Raw genomic sequence first — 19,691 nt, forward strand, 5'->3', positions numbered from 1 at the left:
TTATGAGGTTTAAGTGTTGTTTTTGAAGCTAAATGATGGGGAAAATGCTTGGAGATGATCAAGTATGAAGTTAAAAGTATTTTGAGAGAGAAATGGAAGTGTAAGTATGAGAAAATGGGGTGAAGAAATGGTGTGCATGCATAAAAACGTTTTTAGGTTATAAAGGAAAAAAAAGATACCTAACTTTGTTTTCTTGCTAAATAATTCATGCTACTTGACAAATGGTTGATTCCACATGTTTCTTAATCATTTAAGGCTGCTAAGGAGCAGATTTTTATTGGTATATACCAATAGTAAATACATCTAGAAGCTGCGTATGATACGGGTACATATACCCTAGGTATACGTATAGAAATCTTTGAGAAAACGGAACGAGGATTCAAATATAGTTATCTTTTGTAAATATACGTATATTGTTTTATGTATTTAAGTCTTTAAAAGTGATTAAATACATTACTTATACGATATATGTATAAACATTATAGGTCATAAGTATTTAAGTCAAATAACGTTACGTATGGTTATCGTTTTGAAAACTTAAGTTAGTAGTTTCAAAATATACTTATAACTTATTGTTATTAATACAAAATGAGATATTAAAACATTCTTAGGTCATGTTAAATATGTATATATACATATATATACACAAACGTATAATTATCATATATTGTATAGTTCGTGATATCATCGGTCAAACTAGACGGTCAAACGTTGTGTAAAACTCTTTTCGAAAAACATAAGTCTCGACAATTTGGATTGCTTATCATGTTGGTAAGGTTTAATTTATGTAAATATTAATCTTATAAGTATAGAACGATCGAAAAAGTGCGGGTCGTTACATATAGTAATGACAAGAAGAGGTTAAGAGCTATATGCAATGGAATGATCCCAATATTTGAAGGAAAAGAACTCAAAGGTGGTATTGATCCCAGTCAACAATCACAAGGTTTAAATATAGATGGGAGTACTAGTAAAGAAGCACATGGTTGTAGTCAACATTCACATGTTAACAGTGGGCCAATAAAGGAGGTAGGTGTAAGTAAAGAAAAGGGAGTGAAAACCAATAAAGGCAAGGGTAAAAATAGAAAAGTGGAGAAAAGAAAAACAATAAGACAAGAAGGGGGATATAAAAAAAGAGTAGCAAGTGGTAAGTGTCCATGGCTTTTACACATTTTCAAAGTCAACAATTCTGAAACCTGGCAAGTAAGAACCTACAAGGAAGAGCACAAATGTCTTAATTCAAGAGATATTAAGCAATGTACATATGAATTCATTGCTTCACAGCTTCAAGACCAACTGGCTACAAATCCTAGAATACCAACAAAAGCAGTTAAGCATCAATATGAATCAAAACTAGATGTGAATATCTCAAGAATGAAGGCATACAGGGCATTGAAGAAAGCAACTAAAAATCTTGAAGGGGATTATCACAGTCAGTATAGCCTGTTAAGAGATTACCTGGAAGAACTTGTCAAGTGTAATCCAGGCACAAGAACCAAGGTGGTAACTGAACCCTCTAATTCAAATTCAAGAATTAGGGTTTTTAAACGTGTGTACATTTGTTTGGGAGCACTGAAGAGAGGGTTTAGAGCATTGGGGAGGGATCTTATTGGGTTAGATGGTTGTTTCATGAAAGAACCAGCAAGAGGGCAAGTGTTAACTGCGGTTGGGATGGATTCAAATAATGGCATATACCCAGTAGCTTATGCCATTGTAGAAGCTGAGAACTTTAATTCATGGAAGTGGTTTTTAGAAAATTTGGGAGAGGATCTAGATCTTGACAGTCGTTCCAATTACACATTTATAAGTGACAGACAGAAGGTATGAGTTTCCTTATAATTTTCTTAATTAAATTTTTATACTGTGTATTTATCAATAATGTGTATTTATTTATACTGTCAGGGTTTAATTGGAGCAGTTGATAAAATCTTCCCAAGTGCAGAGCATAGATATTACTTGAGACATATACATGAAAATTTAAAGAGCAATAAGTGGAATGGATTAGCATTTAAACAATATCTTTGGAGGTGTGCAACTGCAACCACTGTTCCTGAGTTTGAAAGATGTATGGAGGCATTGAAGGAGTTTAATGCTGGTTGTCACAAGTATCTAGCTGATATTGGTGCTCATCACTGGACAAGGAGTCATTTTACAGGTAAGTAAATGAATGGTATGCTAATTATGTTGTGTATTTAAACAATTGTTAATAATATGTGTGAAATTGGCAGGTAGGGCAATAACTGATGTGCTATTGAACAATATGTGTGAAATTCTGAATAGGTGGTTAGTTGATGGAAGGGATAAACCCATTATAACAGCCTTAGAGTTTATAAGGGAGTATTTAATGAAAAGAATTGTCAATGTGCTCAATCACATTGACAAATGTCAAGGACCTTTAACTCCATCTGCCACTAAAGTATTTGAAGGGATTAAAAAGGAAGCTAGTAAGTATACTTTGATGTTTAATGGAGGTCATAAATACCAAGTAAATGGTCCACACAATGATCAATGTGTGGTTGACATGGAACAGAAAGTGTGTGGTTGTAGGAAATGGGAGCTTACTGGAATGCCATGTAAGCATGTAGTTGTTGTACTTAATAACATGGCATTCAATGGTTCAAAAGTTGGTCCCTTGGAATCATGGGTGCATAAAGTTCACTGGTTAGCTACATGGAAAATGACATACAATTTCCACATTAACCCAATCCATGGTCGAGCACACTGGTCCAAGTCTCAAGTACCAAGTCAACTTCTACCACCTTTGAAGGTTGCTACAGCTGGTAGACCCAAAAAGAACAGAAGGAAGAGTGTGAATGAAGAAGAAAGCTTGAATAAAGGAGGGAAATTGTCAAAGAAAGGTAAGAGTTCAAGATGTGGAAAATGTAGAGAATTTGGGCATAATCAGAGGAGTTGCACTAATGAAGGAAGTGTTGGAGGTAAGAAGAGGAAATCAGCAGCAAGTGGAAGTGGGACTAACAAGAAATCCAAGGCTTAATAAGAGGAAATCATAAGCAATTGACACCTTGTTTAACTCTGTTTGTTTATTAGGGGCTCTCCTTTGTTGATGTTGTCTTTTGGTCAATTAAACAATGTGTCAATTGTATGTTATGTTTTGGGGCTCTCTTTTGGTTGATGATGTATGAACAATGTATGTATGCTCTCTTTTGGTTTATGTATGAATAATTGGTCAGTTTATGTTGTCTTTATGTTGTTGTATTTGGTAATTGCATCAGAACCAGTTTACATACCAGTTCATACCAAGTTCATACCATAATTGATACAAAATGGTTCTTCAACATACCATTCATCAAAGAAAAATGTTACAACATTTAAACTACTTGAAACAAAATGTTACAACATACCATTTCATTGCAATAACATACTTCCGAATACATAACTAGAAACAGAAGGTTACAACTACACCATAGTTGATACAAAATGGTTCTTCAATAGAAATCAAACATACAACTTTAACAACAAAATAATACAAATCAAACTTAACCCACTTATAATCAACTTCAACTTCTTAACTTCACTTCTCTGTTTGTTAATTGACCTCAATAATCCGGGTATGATTGCAACTGCTCGATCACACATAGGTGGATCATACAACTCAATGAAGTTACGCTTGCATTTCTGCAAAAAAAAATAAATAAATAAATAAATAAAAGAAAAATTCAATTACAGTTGCCAATTGCACAATTAGGGTTGTGAAAATTACCTTTGAGGGGCACGCATAATACCTTCTATCAGGGTTTTTGTCGGTCCAAGCTGTAATCTTTACTCCTCGTGCTCCACACAAACAATCGGCCATTAAGAATAAGATGGGGTGTTAGAGAGATTGAATTAGGGTTCTTGTAGCTTGCTTGAATTAGAGAGAATGAATTAGGGTTCGTATAAACAAGTGTGGTTGCCAGACTTCACATTTTATAAGCAATTAACATATGTGTGGACGATTATACCCTCACGTGTATAACATGTGAGGGTCCTAACGGCTCTTTTGTAACAGCAGGTAGGAACAGTGACCATAGGTGACCGATTTGAAAACTTGAGTGACCAACCACGTTCAAATAAAACATTAGTGGCTACATTGAAATTTTGAGTAAACATAAGTGACCAATGGCGTAATTTTTTCTATATTAAAACGTACATATATAAATATTGGTTTGGATCATAAGTCATAAAGTAGTTGTATTACATAGTTTTTCAAATGACTACAAATTATTTCCATATATTTGCATAAAATATAAAAAAAAAGGTAGACAGTAAATAAGTTATTATAGTAATTACATTTTTTTTTTGTTTGAAAAGCAAATATTATTACACAAGATAAAATAATTACAATGTTTTTACACATGAGACGTAGAGATACCGAGGAGGAATCCTACGCCTAACTCAATAATGAAAACGCACTAGAAATAACGCACATTACATCAATTAAGAACCATTTGTGGATTGTGTAACCAATCATGCCATTCGATGTTTCTATCTTTGCACCGCTTCGTAATCCATTCATAGCTCTTGACTTGTATCTCACTAAGCGCACTTGGAAGTGACCAAGATGAATTTTTGAACACTTTTTGGTTTCTATTCTTCCAAATAAGATAACAACACGTCCATTCAACTGCTTGCCAAATCTTGTTACCCATTTCGGAACATTGAAGTGGACACAAACCGCGAAGGAGGCTCCCAAAAGAAAGATTGACCAAACCGAACCCCCACCATTCAAGGACTTTCCGCCATATAATGTTAGCATGTTCACACTCAAGTAAGGAATGTTTGACCGATTCCAAGTCTTCATAGCAAAGAGGACAACGAATGGAGTTAAGGTCAATACCCCTTTTATCTAATTAGACTAAAGCGGGCAATCTTTCCCGCTTAGCCCTCCATACAAACACGCTCACTTTTTTTGGTACAAGATTATTTTGCATGGTCTTCATAGGATTCGCACTTGAAGGATAAACTTTTGACATTAGAATTGTTGTTAACTTTTGTGTAGAGAACTTACCACACCCGCTTAAATTCCAACACCAAGAGTCTTCCTTTTCCGGATTCATTTTCATTGTTGAAAGCAATTTTTCCAAGTCGTCCAACTCCCCCTTTATTCTCCCCGTAGCTATCCGTGACCAATCCCACATAAACCTCGGTTTTTGCCCAACCCATGTTACCCGTTCCGCAACCGTCGCCATAGGGTTCGATTCAAGTCGCTCTAATCTTTTGAAATTCTCCTTTAGCGGTTTGTCCATGATCCAAGTGTCTTCCCAAAAAACCGTGTTGCTTCCATTCCCAATCGCTTTTGAAAAAGACTTGATGAACTCCACACCTATGTTGTTGATCTCGACCCCTGCTTTAACAATGTTGCTCCATGTAGTGTTAGTGTAAGAAAAGGTATTAACCCCACCCAAATTTAAAAGACCCGACCCCCCATAAATGCTTTTGATAACATTAACCCACAAGGAAGTAGTTTTGGTTAGAAACCTCCACCACCACTTGCCGATTAATGCTAAATTTTTACAATTAAGAGAACCCAAGTTAAGCCCACCATCCGCCCGAGGACGAATAACAGTATCCCATTTAACCCAAGAGATTTTTTTCTCGACACCCGACCCGCCCCAAAAAAAATTACATCTTACACACTCAAGTTTTTTAAGCACGGAAGATGGAGCACGGAAGAGCGAGAAGTAATACAACGGTAAACTATTAAGAACCGAATTAACGAGAGTTAAACGTCCACCGAAAGACATCGCACGCGCTTTCCAATCCGATAACCTTTTTTCAAATTTTTCGACAACCGGTTTCCAACTTGAGAATTTCCTCATATTCGCACCAATTGGTAGGCCAAGGTAAGTGAACGGAAAGGATCCCACCTTACATCCAAAATTATTCGCCATTTCCTCAACTTCTTTTTGCTCAACACCCACCCCGAAAAGATTGCTCTTGTTGTAATTGACTTTTAAACCGGAACTAAGTTCGAAGCATTTCAATAATTTCATGAGATTCTCGATGTTATCGAAGCTCCAAGTACCAAAAAACATGGTATCATCGGCGTATTGCAAGTGTGATAAAGGGATCCTGTCATCACCAATTTCTACCCCTTTAAAAAGATTGTTTGCAACTGCCGATTTAGCGAGCCAATTAAGCCCCTCCGCTGCAATAATAAAAAGGAAAGGAGATAAAGGGTCCCCTTGTCTTACACCGCGACCGAGTTTAAATTCTTTTTTCGGTGAGCCGTTCACAAGGACCGAAACCGATGCAGATCTGAGACACGATGCGATCCAATTCCTCCATTTCTGACCAAACCCCATTATACTCATCATTTCGTCTAAAAAATCCCAATCCAGACTATCAAAAGCCTTTTCGAAGTCCACTTTGAAAACCAAACTTTTCAATCATTTACCCTTTAAAAAATCAAGTGATTCATTGGCAACCAAAACCCCATCGATAATATTCCTTCCTTTAATGAAGGCACTTTGCTCAAACCCGACCAAATTTGGGATCACCTTTCGAATTCGCATGGAAAGTAACTTAGCAATAATTTTGTAGAAACTACCGATTAGACTAATTGGTCTATACTCATTAAGATTCGAAGGATCGGTTTTCTTTGGAATCAAGGTGATGAAAGAAGAATTGCAACCCGGAGAAATGGCACCTGTCCGCCAAAAATAATTGACCGCTTCAACCAAGTCTTCTCGAATCGTGGCCCAAAACTTTTTGTAAAAGCGCATGTTAAAACCATCCGGACCAGGAGCCTTGTTACTTGCACACTCTTTTATGGCACCCCAAATTTCCTCCTCGCAAAATCTTGACTCAAGTTTACAAGCTTCTGCCTCACTGATTTTAAAAAAGGAAAACATCTATTCTGATGTGCTTGCATCGGTTCAGCACTCTGCTGCCCAAGATCCTGATGTGGCAGACCCCATACCCCATCAGATGGCGACGGATTAGGCCCAACAGAAGGGTAATTCGGCCCAGCAGGAGTGTAATCTGCCCCATATGCACGCGACTGTCCAGCAGGCCTACAAGCATTCGGAATCAGCAATCTGGGCCTGTTGGGCCTGTGAGTTTCGTTCCTGCAGAAAATATTTTGGAAATGAGTAAAAACCGCCTCTTTAACAATGGTCGGGTCCTCCTCCCAACCCCCATTAATATTAATACCCCGAAAATTGCATTTGTTATATTTCCGTTTGATGGAGGCATGAAAGAATTTCGAATTTTCATCGCCCTCAAAATTCCATTTAATTTTCGCCTTTTGCTTCAACATGTTCGATTTAACTCGCACTTTATCAACCCAACGTCGTCTACAATCTAGCCATTTTTCGCGATCCGAATCATTAAGCGGATGAACCTCCGCCTTCAATTCCCAATCCATTACTTCTTTTTTAAGATCATTAATCTCTTTATCAAGACATCCGAATTTCCCATTACTCCACTCTCTTAAGGCCTTTTTCACATTTTTGAGCTTATCCCTAAAAAGACAATCCAACTTCAAACTATGTACCGGTTGTTTCCAAGCTTCCTCAACAATATCCCCAATCTCAACATGATTAAACCATTCGTCGAAAACTTTGAAAGGCTTTGGTCCATAGTCAACACTTTATCCCGTAGCATCAATGGACAGTGATCCGAAAGATGTCGATCAAGCGCAATAACCGAGAGATCATCCCAAAGGTTTATGAAATTATCAGAGACCAAAAATCTATCAATCTTGCTAAATTTGCATCCATCATCGCTAATCCTAGTGAATTTCCTTCCACTAATCACACAAAAGGTTACAATAATCACACAAAAGGTTTGAATCAAGAATTCGTATGTCAGAAATTTACTCTTCTTATGTTAACCATATATATATATATATATATATTCGATGAAGTCGGGTGAATCCATGGATTACGTATTGATCCAATATACATTTATATCCATATCCATATCCATATTCATTATTCATCCATATCCGTCTCTCCTGAATCGGATCGGGTGAATGTCCATCGGATCTAATGAACATTGTCATCCTTAATCACCGGGCCACTAAACGATTTTGAAGGCCTGGACAAAAATAAAATTGGACTATTATACACATTAATTTTTTTTCTTAGAAAAAAATGATAATAATAAAATTAATTAATACAAAAAAAGTTCTCAACACACCAATATCAAAGTATTTTATTTTCAAATGTTTGTCGTCTAACTATAATCAAATGATTATTTAAATAAAACTTCTCTCATAGTATTTTTAAAAGCGAAGTCATTGATCAGATCTTTATAGTCAATGCACTCTAATATATCATTTTGAATAGCTATCAAAGCCAATCCATTAATTCTTTCTTGTGACATGGTAGACCACAAATAAAAGACTTCAACAACTTCAGTTTTGAAAAACTTCGTTTTGCAGATGCTACAGTTACTGGAATAGTCAACAATACTCGATAAGCAATTATTACATTAGGAAAACAATCCATCTTTTTCAATTTTCAAAACATCGGGCGGTCCCATAGCTTAACTAGGAAAGAACGTTTCAAGTAACTTTAACTCTATATATAGTTCATTTGCAGAATATCTAATTTTCCGTTATTTTTTAGAGCGTCTTCAAGGTCACTTCAACATAGCTTAATTTACATAATTAATTTGAGAAAACGATATATATTTTCAATATTTTGGACCCTTCTAAATTTTTGGGCCCTCGACGATTGCTTTTTGTAAAGACCCGTCCTAATCCATAAGAACGAATACAATAACATATGATTACATTGCGAGGTACTTGACCTCTATATGATACATTTTACAAACATTGCATTCGTTTTTAAAAAGACAAACTTTCATTACATCGAAAGTTGACGGCATGCATACCATTTCATAATATATCCAACTATAATGACTTAATAATATTCTTGATGAACTCAACGACTCGAATGCAACGTCTTTTGAAATATGCCATGAATGACTCCAAGTAATATCTCTCAAATGAGCAAATGCACAGCGGAATATTTCTTTAATACCTGAGAATAAACATGCTTAAAAGTGTCAACCAAAAGGTTGGTGAGTTCATTAGTTTATCATAATCGATCATTTTCATCATTTTAATAGACCACAAGATTTTCATTTCCATTTCTCATAAATATACGTCACATACATAGAGACAAAAATCATTCATATGGATTGAACACCTGATAATCGACATTTACAAGATGCATATAGAATATCCCCATCATTCCAGGACTCCCTTCGGACATGATAAATTTCGAAGTACTAAAGCATCCACAACAACGGATGGAGTTTGTTAGGCCCAATAGATCTATCTTTAGGATTCGCGTCAATTAGGGGCTCGGTTCCCTAATTCTTAGATTACCAGGCTAAAAGGGGCATATTCGGCTTCGATCCATTCAACCATATAATGTAGTTTTAATTACTTGTGTCTATTTCGTAAAATAGTTATAATAGCGCATGTATTCTCAGTCCCAAAAATATATATTGCAAAAGCATTTAAAAAGGGAGCAAATGAAACTCACAATACTGTATTTCGTAGTAATTATGCATATGATGGCATTGAACAAGTGCAAGGTTGGCATCGGATTCACGAACCTATATTAAGTATATACATATTTATATAATGGTCAATATCCGTCTAACAATTTAGGTCAAGTCATAGTGTACCACAATCCTAATGCTCGAGATCGATATGCAAAAGTCAACAAAAGTCAATTTGACCCAAAATGATTTACAAAATCTATACCTGTTTATAATATAACTTAAATAGTCATTTTAAATATATTTATCGGATTTTATTAGAGTAAATAATATAAATCATTTGTTAATAAAAATTTATATAAAAATTTATATATAATAAAATATACTTTTATATATAACTTAAGTAATAAAATTTATAAAGTTCATTTAATTTCATAAAAATATAGTGATATGTATTATTAATGTAATTATATTACGTGTGGTAAAAATATCTTTTTATCACATATTTATTTGATAAAATAATATCGATAATAACAATAATAAGTGAAAGTTGTATTATTTTGACATAATAATTATTATTATTCTACTAACAAAAATAACAATATTTATATTTACTAATGATTATAATAAAATGATAATTCTAATCATGACAATCTTAATAATAGCAATACTTTTTAATATTAATCCTAATAATAATATTTTATATAAAAATAATATTTCTATTCAAAATGATAATTTTAAATAATAATAATACTAAAATGATAATAATAATGATATTTTATAATAACAATGATATTTCTATTAAAAATGATAATTTTAATAAAAATGATGGGTTTAATACTAGTGATACTTTTAATAATAATAATGACGATAAAAATAATAAATTGATAGTTTGATAAAAATATTAATTATTTTAATAATAATAATAATAATAATAATAATAATAATAATAATAATAATAATAATAATAATAATAATATTGATTATTTAATAATAATAATAATAATAATAATAATAATAATAATAATAATAATAATAATAACGATAATAACGACGATAACGATAACGATAACGAATAATAATAACGATAACGATTAACGATAACGATAACGATAACCATTTTAACAATAATACTTTTAAAATTATAGATAATTCAATTGACGATATCTTTTAATCCGTTCATCAAAACCATACGATATCTAAATGAAAAGTTTATAGTTTTTCGCCAGCTTTCCAATGGCATGCATATCCTATACCTTATCTCAGTAGCATATGTATCAAACTTATGATTTATCAAAACTATCTAACGACTAAATTAAACATACATGCATGCATAATCATATTTACTCGAGCACTACTCAGGGATACACTAATAATATATAAAAGTTAAGTTATGAGTGCTCACGTATCAATATTGAGATTCAATATTGCAGGAAGTATGTAGACGCAACGGAGATGAAAAACACCAAATTGACCTCACGAGCGTACCCATGAACCATACCCATCACCTCCATAGTTATAACCCATAATTTCCTTAGCTCTATCCCGCTCATAAAACCCGTTTTTAAATCACTTGGACAGCACTCCGTCGTAATATTTTATGTATACTAATACTAATAATAACACTCACTAATAATAATATTAATAATAATAATAATAATATAATAATAATAATAATAATAATAATAATAATAATAATAATAATAATAATAATAATAATAATAATAATAATAATAATAATAATAATAATAATAATAATAAGTATATATCATAGAGAGAGTCGAGAGAATTGAGAATGAGAACTGGAACCGAATTCGTTGGATTTATAGCAACTTTCCCATAATTACACCCCATGCAATCGCATGGGGTTTCTTCCTCATAGTCATGCGATCGCATGGCAGTCTCCTCCAGCTCACATTCCTCCAATAAGGGCTGCCGACACTCGTTTAATAATATTATATATATTAAATCTTTAATTAAATAAATAATATATTATAATTACGTGCATAGTTGTCATGCAAAATTAGTTCCAAAGACGTGTACGTTGCTATTCGACTAAAGTCTCAGTTCCGGTTTCTCGAACGCACGTTCGTACGCTTAGAAAATTAACACTTTATGTTACGCGACGTGTACCTTTAACAATAATTAGACTTACTCTTCGATAAATTAGTTTGTAATAAATGTAACTTGTAAAATTGAGCGTTGTGGTCATTTGCTACTATAAATCAGTGGCTCGTTGTTTATCAAAATATATTATTTTAAATCGGGACGTTTTATGACTAAGTTAATATATATATATATATATATATATATATATATATATATATATATATATATATATATATATATATATATATATATATATATATATATATATATATATATATATATATATATATATATAGAATTGTAAATTTATACGTAATATATATGTTTGAAATATTTATCTAATGATATAATATTTGTCTTTCAAAACTAATTATATTTCAAAATTCGTTTTAAATTTCGTTTAGAAAATATTATAATACGTATCGTTTATACTTTAAAACTTAAATATATACAATTCATTTATGCACTAACGTTTTAAATATCAATCGCATCACTAAGTGAGTGTTACTATCGTGTACTTAATTAATTTTGAAAACATATATATTTAATGAACATGTTACAAGTTGCAAGTTTTTTATATATTTAACAATCAATATTCCAGCCTACATTTATTTAATCAAAGACATTTTAAATAATCAAGTTCTATTATATCGAAAAGCGTTTTCGTACATTTGAAAATAGATCAATCGAGTATTATGAAATTCAATCTTCCACTAACCTTTGTCTAACTCTCGAAACTTGACAATTTGTTCTTACTTGTAAGTCACTTTACCATTTTCTGAATATTGTTAAAATGGAAAGATTTCTCAAATCAATGTGGACCTCTCAACAGAGATTCGTAATCATAATTCAATGTATCTGATAATTCAATCATTTGATATTATCTTTTAATTCCGTCGATAATTAGTTTAAATATATTTTGAAACAAATACGATCATGTAAAGTATTATACGTCTAATACTTTGTTAACGTTTTCAAGTTATAATATATACACATATACATATATAATCATATCCGTTCATATAATGGTTCGTGAATCATTGGAATTTGGTCGAGGTTAAATGAATGTATGAACATATTTTAAAATCTTTGAGATTCAACTTAACAAACTTTGCTTATCGTGTCGGAAACATATAAAGATCAAGTTTAAATTTGGTCGGAAATTTCCGGGTCTTCACACTTTTTTTGTCCTTTTCCAAAGACGCCTCTGACCATCACCACCACCATCACCATGTTAATTACTAATTATAATTTCCAATTAATTATTAATTTCACAAATCATTAGATAATAATTTTTTCAATGAATGATAACATCTTTACTTCAATAAAACACAAATTGTAGACGTAATCATAAACAAAAGCAAGAATAAATATTGAAACAAACGAGAATCGAAAAGATCGTATAGAAATCGAATAGATCGTATCGAAATCGAAAAAAGATAATAAATATCATCAAATTAACAATAACATCCATCATATATATTATACTCGTAACATTTATCAAAAAGATTATAACATTCATCAGAAAACTATCAATTCGATGAATATTTACCACTTTTTTCATAAGAAGTCATAATATAAAACGAGAATGAATATTATTCACCAGATTGATAACATTCATCTGACAAATGATAACATTCGGATGAACATTGAATACTTTTTTCATAATAAAAAAACTGTTATCATTAATAAGAAATTTTTTATCATTCATAAAAACTAATATAATTCATAAAAACAGATATTATTAATGAAAACATAATACATAATACAATCTATAAGAAATCAAAAGTAAAACACGAAATAAAAAAATATAATATAATATCATTCATAAAATATGTTATCATTCATCAATTTTGTTAGATCATTATGGTTGTAAATTTGTAAATTTGATGTGTTTCGTTAATGTTATTTAATCATTTTGGTTGTAAATTTGTAATAATGATAATTACTCTGTATTTGTTATCACTTCAGCAAAAATGGATAAATTATAAGGTTGTGATATAGTGACAGTTAAACTATTGCAACAATAATTATCTTTGTTTTATGATCAAAACAATAAAATATAAAGTGATTTTTGTTTTTCAAAAGATGCAAATTTAGATTAACCAGTGTTACCTCTATAAACAAACAAATTTTTTTTTACCCAACTTACATTTGCATCTAAAAACTATAGTATCCCGGACGTGATACCTATTTGGTATTACTGGTGGTGGTGGTCAGTTGGTCTGGTGGTGGTCTGTTGGTTTGGTGGTGACCTAGTGGTGTTCCGGTGGTCTAGTTGTGCTCTATAGGTGGTTTGATGGTCCGATGGTGATACGGTGGTGCTCAATTAGTTCGGTGGTGGTCTGTTGATCTGGTGGTAGTTTGTTGGTTCGGTTGTGATTCAGTTGGAAAATATTCATATAAAGTATACTTGTATATTAATATCAAATTAAAATATACTTACTCTATGTCAGTACAAAATATAAGTGACTAACTAAGGTCTTTTTTATATATAACCCTGCGAAATCACAATTTATAATCTAGTTGTACAAAAATATATTAGATGACGTACAGGGGCAAGTCAAAATTTCAGCTTATTGGTGTCACTGAAATAATAACGATTTGATTTTAGATAACTTATGTTCATACCATTAACACTATGTTCCATAGTTTTTCACTGAAAGGGATGAGAAGAAGAGGAATGAAATAAAAAAAAATAAGTGTATGTGATATAAAAAAGAGGGATTGATTACTGACTTTGTTTGGGTGTTCTACAGTTGAAAATATTGGATGTATATTCATCTTAATTACAAACGTATTACTCTATCTAGAGGCGGAATCACTAAAAAAAGTTTCTAATCTATTACATCTAACTCGCAGGATTGAATAAATCAAATGTAGACCCAAGGAATAGATTAGATTGATGCCTAGAAGTTATACTTGTGTTGGGTGTAAGTGGGAACGAAAAGAACTGAAAGGATACAACTAGGGTTTAATATGAATATGTAACCTTTGAATGAAACTCGTAACCCTTATTTATATACTGTTAGATGTCTGTCGGCTGACAGATTGTGTTTGTCGTGCGACACACTCACACTGTCGTGCGTCAGTCAACTTTGACAATTCTTACACCGACTTAACTCTATCGACCGATGACCGATAGTGTCTTTCTATCGTGCGACAGACATGGGCTATCGTGCTATAGACCAGTCAGTTGAACTTTGGATTAATCATTAACGATTTCGTTATCTAAACAATAAGTAGTTATATCTAAACATTCATATACAATCATTAAGATAACGTAAAAATGAACAAACATCCAAAAGTCAATTGTTCAACTATAATATTATATAATAATAGATAACTGAATTATCTATATACACCGATTAGAACTAAAAATTTACTACATTTTATGCAATAACAAAAAGGATTGTTAGCATGATATAAACATGATAATAACTAGGAAGCAAGCCAAATAATGTCTTCAAAAAAATAACAAAAAGGATTGTTAGCATGATATAAACATGATAATAATAATAATAATAACTAGGAAGCAAGCCAAATAATGTCTTCAAAAAATTTCGCATGCTTCTAAATCTTCAATCACATAGGGTGTGTTTGGCACACCAGCTTATTGGAGCTTATGGGAGCTTATTATAGGAGCTTGAGCTTATGATTTTAATAAGCTCCATGTCATAAGCTTTGTTTGGTAGACATAAAAAGTAGAGCTTATGAAAATCATAAGCTCTTAAAGGATAAGCTACTTGTAGCAGTTTATGAAAAAAAAGTAGAGCTTGTGAACTGGAAAATAACCTCCAGCTAATTTACCAAACACTTACGGAGTATAAAAAATAATAAGCTCCAACTACCAGCTTTTAAAATAAGCTCCAGCTCTAGTCCATAAGCTCCGGCTCCAGCTAGAAGCTCCAGTTAGTTTCATCCAAACACACCCATAGTGATTTAATTATATGTGCAAAAAGTTTATGTGAAGGATAGTTTGAAAGGATAATTCAATATAATTTTACTTCCATTCCTTTCTATTCCAGTCACCAAATAACTAGGAAACACATATTTAAGTTTCTCTCCCTTCGATCCAAACTCTTTCATTTCTAAAAAAAAAAAAACATTGCTTGAACAAAGCCTTATATAAAAGATAGTAATATTTAATTTCTGTATTATATATAAAAAAACTCAATAACAGTCTATCGAACACACCCTAAAAGTAAATACTACTACATTTATAAAAAAACTTATGTTTAAACATTACTAAAAACCTATCAAAAGTTAATAAAACTTATTAATATTATCTTTTTATATTTATTAATAACCTTGTGTCGTAAATTACGATTGATTCAGGTTTTCTCCAGAGCAGCAATTGGGGGTGGGTTATTCAATTGTAGGAGATGATGTCCTCAGTGGTTTGGTCCCCCTAGAGTGATCTCAATCTGCTATTAAAATAAAGGATGAATGTTGATTTAAAAAAATTAACTGGATAATTAATAGAGAATGGTTGGGACTTGTTCTGTGACTATGATAAATGATGGTCTCAATAGTTTAAAAGCCCAAAAATTATGGTTTAGATCCATGCTCACTACTTCACTAGGGTCAAATGCACCCAGTGAGTCTTAACAACAATAACAATACTCAATTTCACGAATGTAGGGTATGAGATAGGTGGAGTGTAGACAATCATTTCTTAAACCCTAGATTAGAAGGAAGTCACTACTCCACACGCGGGTATAGAACCCGCGACTAGATAAGATCGTCTCTCCCTCTACTCGAGAGCCAAGAGATTGCTTCGTAAAGGACCTCCGGCCAGGAATGCTCATCAAAATGAAATAGTGCAGGCATGCGTACCTCCGGCCAGTGAGTCTTAAGTGACTCTGAAACTAATGTTGTATTAATAATGATTAGAAAATCTTATGAAAATACAATCTTAAAGTAAGTCTGAAAACTCAAGTCCTGATGAAAAAAAAAACATGAGCAATCACTTTAACTTGTACGCTATTAGTTTCGTTTCTCAAGTTTCTACAAAGTCAAATACTCAAATGTACTCTGAGCCTATTTCTTAAAGGCTCCGCGCTCCCAGCCTCCCACATCATGATTAACCATAGGGATGGCATCGGATCGGGTTTGGGTCGGGTTTGGGTAATCCCGGACCCGAACTCGATTAAGAAACCCCGCCCCAAACCCAGCCCGAACCCCGTCGGGTCCCCATTTACTTACATACTATCGGGTTTCGAGTTTCCCCACGGGTAAACGGGTATACCCGATTAGTGATTCTGTATCTATTTTCCAAAAAGTTAACAAATCAAAATATCAAAAAATAACTTAACTACTTCATGTTTAAAGTATTATAAAATATCACATACAAAAAGTTGATCTAAAAGTTTCTAGAATACTCAAATATATAAAGTATATAAAATATCACATCTCGAAACTTGTATATGAATTATATTGAATAAAATTATACTCGTTTTCAAAATAAATAAGATAAATCTTTCATACATTAACAATATAATACTAACACTAAAATTTTAGATAAAAATTATTATTAAAATTCCTCGAGTCGGGTATACGGGTATGCGGGTCGGGTATACGAGTCGGGTATACGGATTTGCATCCAAAACCATACCCGAACCCGGAATTTTTTTTTGTAACCATCCCCATACCCGGTCCATGACCCGACGGACTCGGGTCAGACCCGGCCCAATTATAACGGGTTTCGGGTTTCTCCATCGGGTACGGGTCATTTTGCCATCCCTATTCACCATGTGCAATGTTGATCGGTAGCAGTGGTGGAATTTGAACCAGATCAAAGATGAGGCGACAACAAAAACTTATTAAATTTTTCATTGGCGGCAGGGACAAACACTAATAAAACCCTAATTTTTAGTAAAAAAAAAAATATTTAGTGTAATTTTATTTCTTTTTTAAATCCGGCTGAGACAGGTGCCCCGTCCTGTCCCTACTATCTTCCGCCTCTGCTCGGTAGCCTTGAATATCACGTGAAATAAACATGGAATTGAAGCTCTTGAGAGGAGAATATAGGAGCTTCTAATTAACTTGCATATCTTGTGTGTCTGTTATGTGGTGTATTCTTTACATATACGATTAAGTGGGCCAAGCCGATAATAGCCAATCAACATAGCTAAATAAAAGTAGCTCACGTGTTAAATAATATACTTAGGTATGTCCCTAACCAGAAAGGGTTAGTTGACTGGTTCAAAAATCTTTAAAGGAGATCTAGGTTCAATTCATTTAAAAAAAAAAAAAAATATTTTTCGAAAAGTATTTTAGTTCTTGAAAAAAAAAAAATTCCCCGAATTCATTTTTTGAGAATTAATTTTTTTCCAGTCTGTGAGCAGATTGGAAAAAAATCAAATTTTTTTATAATATTTGTGCAGATTGAAGGTCAATCTATGAGTTCTATTTAAATAGATTAATATATATATATATATATATATATATATATATATATATATATATATATATATATATATATTGATTGCAAGATTTAAGGATATATTTGAACTTTAACTTATTATTTTAATCTATTTACAGAAGACTATTATTTTGGACATCTTAAATTGAATAGTTGACTATTAATGTGGAACGAAGAGATATATAAGTTGAATATAAGAGGTATATCATGCTATATACTTAATTCGTTTCATATTGATAGTTCATTATTACATATTTAAATATTTCAAATTAATAATTCACTTTTATAAATAGATGATAATAGTAATGTAGAGTTTTTTTATTTCTTTAATTTATAAAACAAAATTTAGATATAAAAATAAATGGTACAAAATTAACAGATAATATGTTTAGTACTATTGATAAAACATGATAAGCCTCTTTCTCTATGAAGTAAAATATGAGACTTTAAAACACATGTGTTATTTTATTACCTTGGCAACTTAACCACTAAAAAACAAATGATGTATGACAGTATTGTTAATCTATCAACAAATGTAATCAATAACAACGTACGTGTTTGTTTATAAAATAAATAATATAAATAATAATTAATAAACTAGATGTAGAACCCACGTTTGTCAAACGACAACAAAAGGAAAGGTTGTCGAAGCCACTTCCTAAAGGCTAAAACACCAAGACGGCAACGTAGACTTTCAATTTTATCACATTTTTTAATATTTATTTCATTTTTTTATATTTTTAAGACTCCTTTCTAATTTTGCAGTCAACATAATTTGGCTCCTATGAACCTTCTCCCCCGTTTCATCAGTTCAACTTCTTCATCGCTTATATACTATACCAACCTTCAATGGCAGTTATTATCACTTTCTTCCCAAACAAACATCATGGAAATCGCTTCACCCATCGATTTCGACTTCAACAATTCATCATACGGGTACACTAGTGCTCCATCAAGCCCTACTCGGCTAACAGAGTTGTACTGTGGGTTTGACCAGTTACTGATCTCCTCCCATTACGATCGGAAAACTTCTCTTGCAAGTGTTCCGTTTGCATGGGAGGAGAAACCTGGTGTCCCAAAAACACCCACGAACTTATCTGAAGATGAATTTTCATTTGATGTGAGTTGTCAATTCGATAACAATCCAGTCCCCGCGGAAGATTTATTCCACGGTGGCTTGATCAAGACCGTTGATCTTATAGAAGAGAGGAAGGTAGTGAGAGAAAGAGGAAGAGAGAGAGGGTTTTCTTCTTCTCGATTGCCTTCTTCGAAAAGTCGAAGGACAAGATCTTTGTCGCCACTTGGAGCCTCGGATTATCGTAGGGAACAACAACCAATTACGGTGAATACGAAACCTCCATGTTCTCCGGCTCATCCTTCAGAGAACGGGTCGAAAAGATGGACTTTGGGGGCTTGGTGGTAGGATGCTTGGAAAGTTCCAAAGGGACCCAAGTTCAATCCTCACTTGCTACACTTTGGGGGCTTGCCTTTCAAAAAAAAAAAAAAAAAAAAGATGGACTTTTATTGATTTTTTCTTATTTAGAAGTGCTTCTGATGGAAGAGCAATGGCTAAAGACCCTTTGAAGAAATACTCGACTAGGAACTCGAGTGAATCGGGATCGGTGTCGAAGAGAAGGGGACGAGTATCGGCTCATGAGCTTCATTATAATGCAAACCGTGTGAATTCGAGTGA

At 32.6% G+C, this 19,691-nt stretch overlaps 2 protein-coding genes across 2 annotated transcripts; both read left to right on the plus strand.

Annotated features, from left to right (window-relative positions):
• The first annotated feature begins 882 nt into the window (after window positions 1-882).
• On the plus strand, window positions 883-2,995 carry LOC139890278 (uncharacterized). The gene is made up of 3 exons (XM_071873170.1): window positions 883-1,821; window positions 1,903-2,155; window positions 2,229-2,995. The coding sequence occupies exons 1-3, from the start codon at window positions 883-885 to the stop codon at window positions 2,993-2,995; spliced, it is 1,959 nt and encodes a 652-aa protein (XP_071729271.1).
• Window positions 2,996-18,884: 15,889 nt separating this feature from the next.
• Window positions 18,885-19,421, plus strand: LOC139890279 (uncharacterized). The gene has a single exon (XM_071873172.1). It carries the CDS (start codon window positions 18,885-18,887, stop codon window positions 19,419-19,421), a length of 537 nt encoding a protein of 178 aa, XP_071729273.1.
• The last annotated feature ends 270 nt before the right edge of the window (window positions 19,422-19,691 follow it).

The sequence above is a fragment of the Rutidosis leptorrhynchoides genome, chromosome 2 (genome assembly GCF_046630445.1).
Source record: "Rutidosis leptorrhynchoides isolate AG116_Rl617_1_P2 chromosome 2, CSIRO_AGI_Rlap_v1, whole genome shotgun sequence".
NCBI lineage: Eukaryota > Viridiplantae > Streptophyta > Magnoliopsida > Asterales > Asteraceae > Rutidosis > Rutidosis leptorrhynchoides.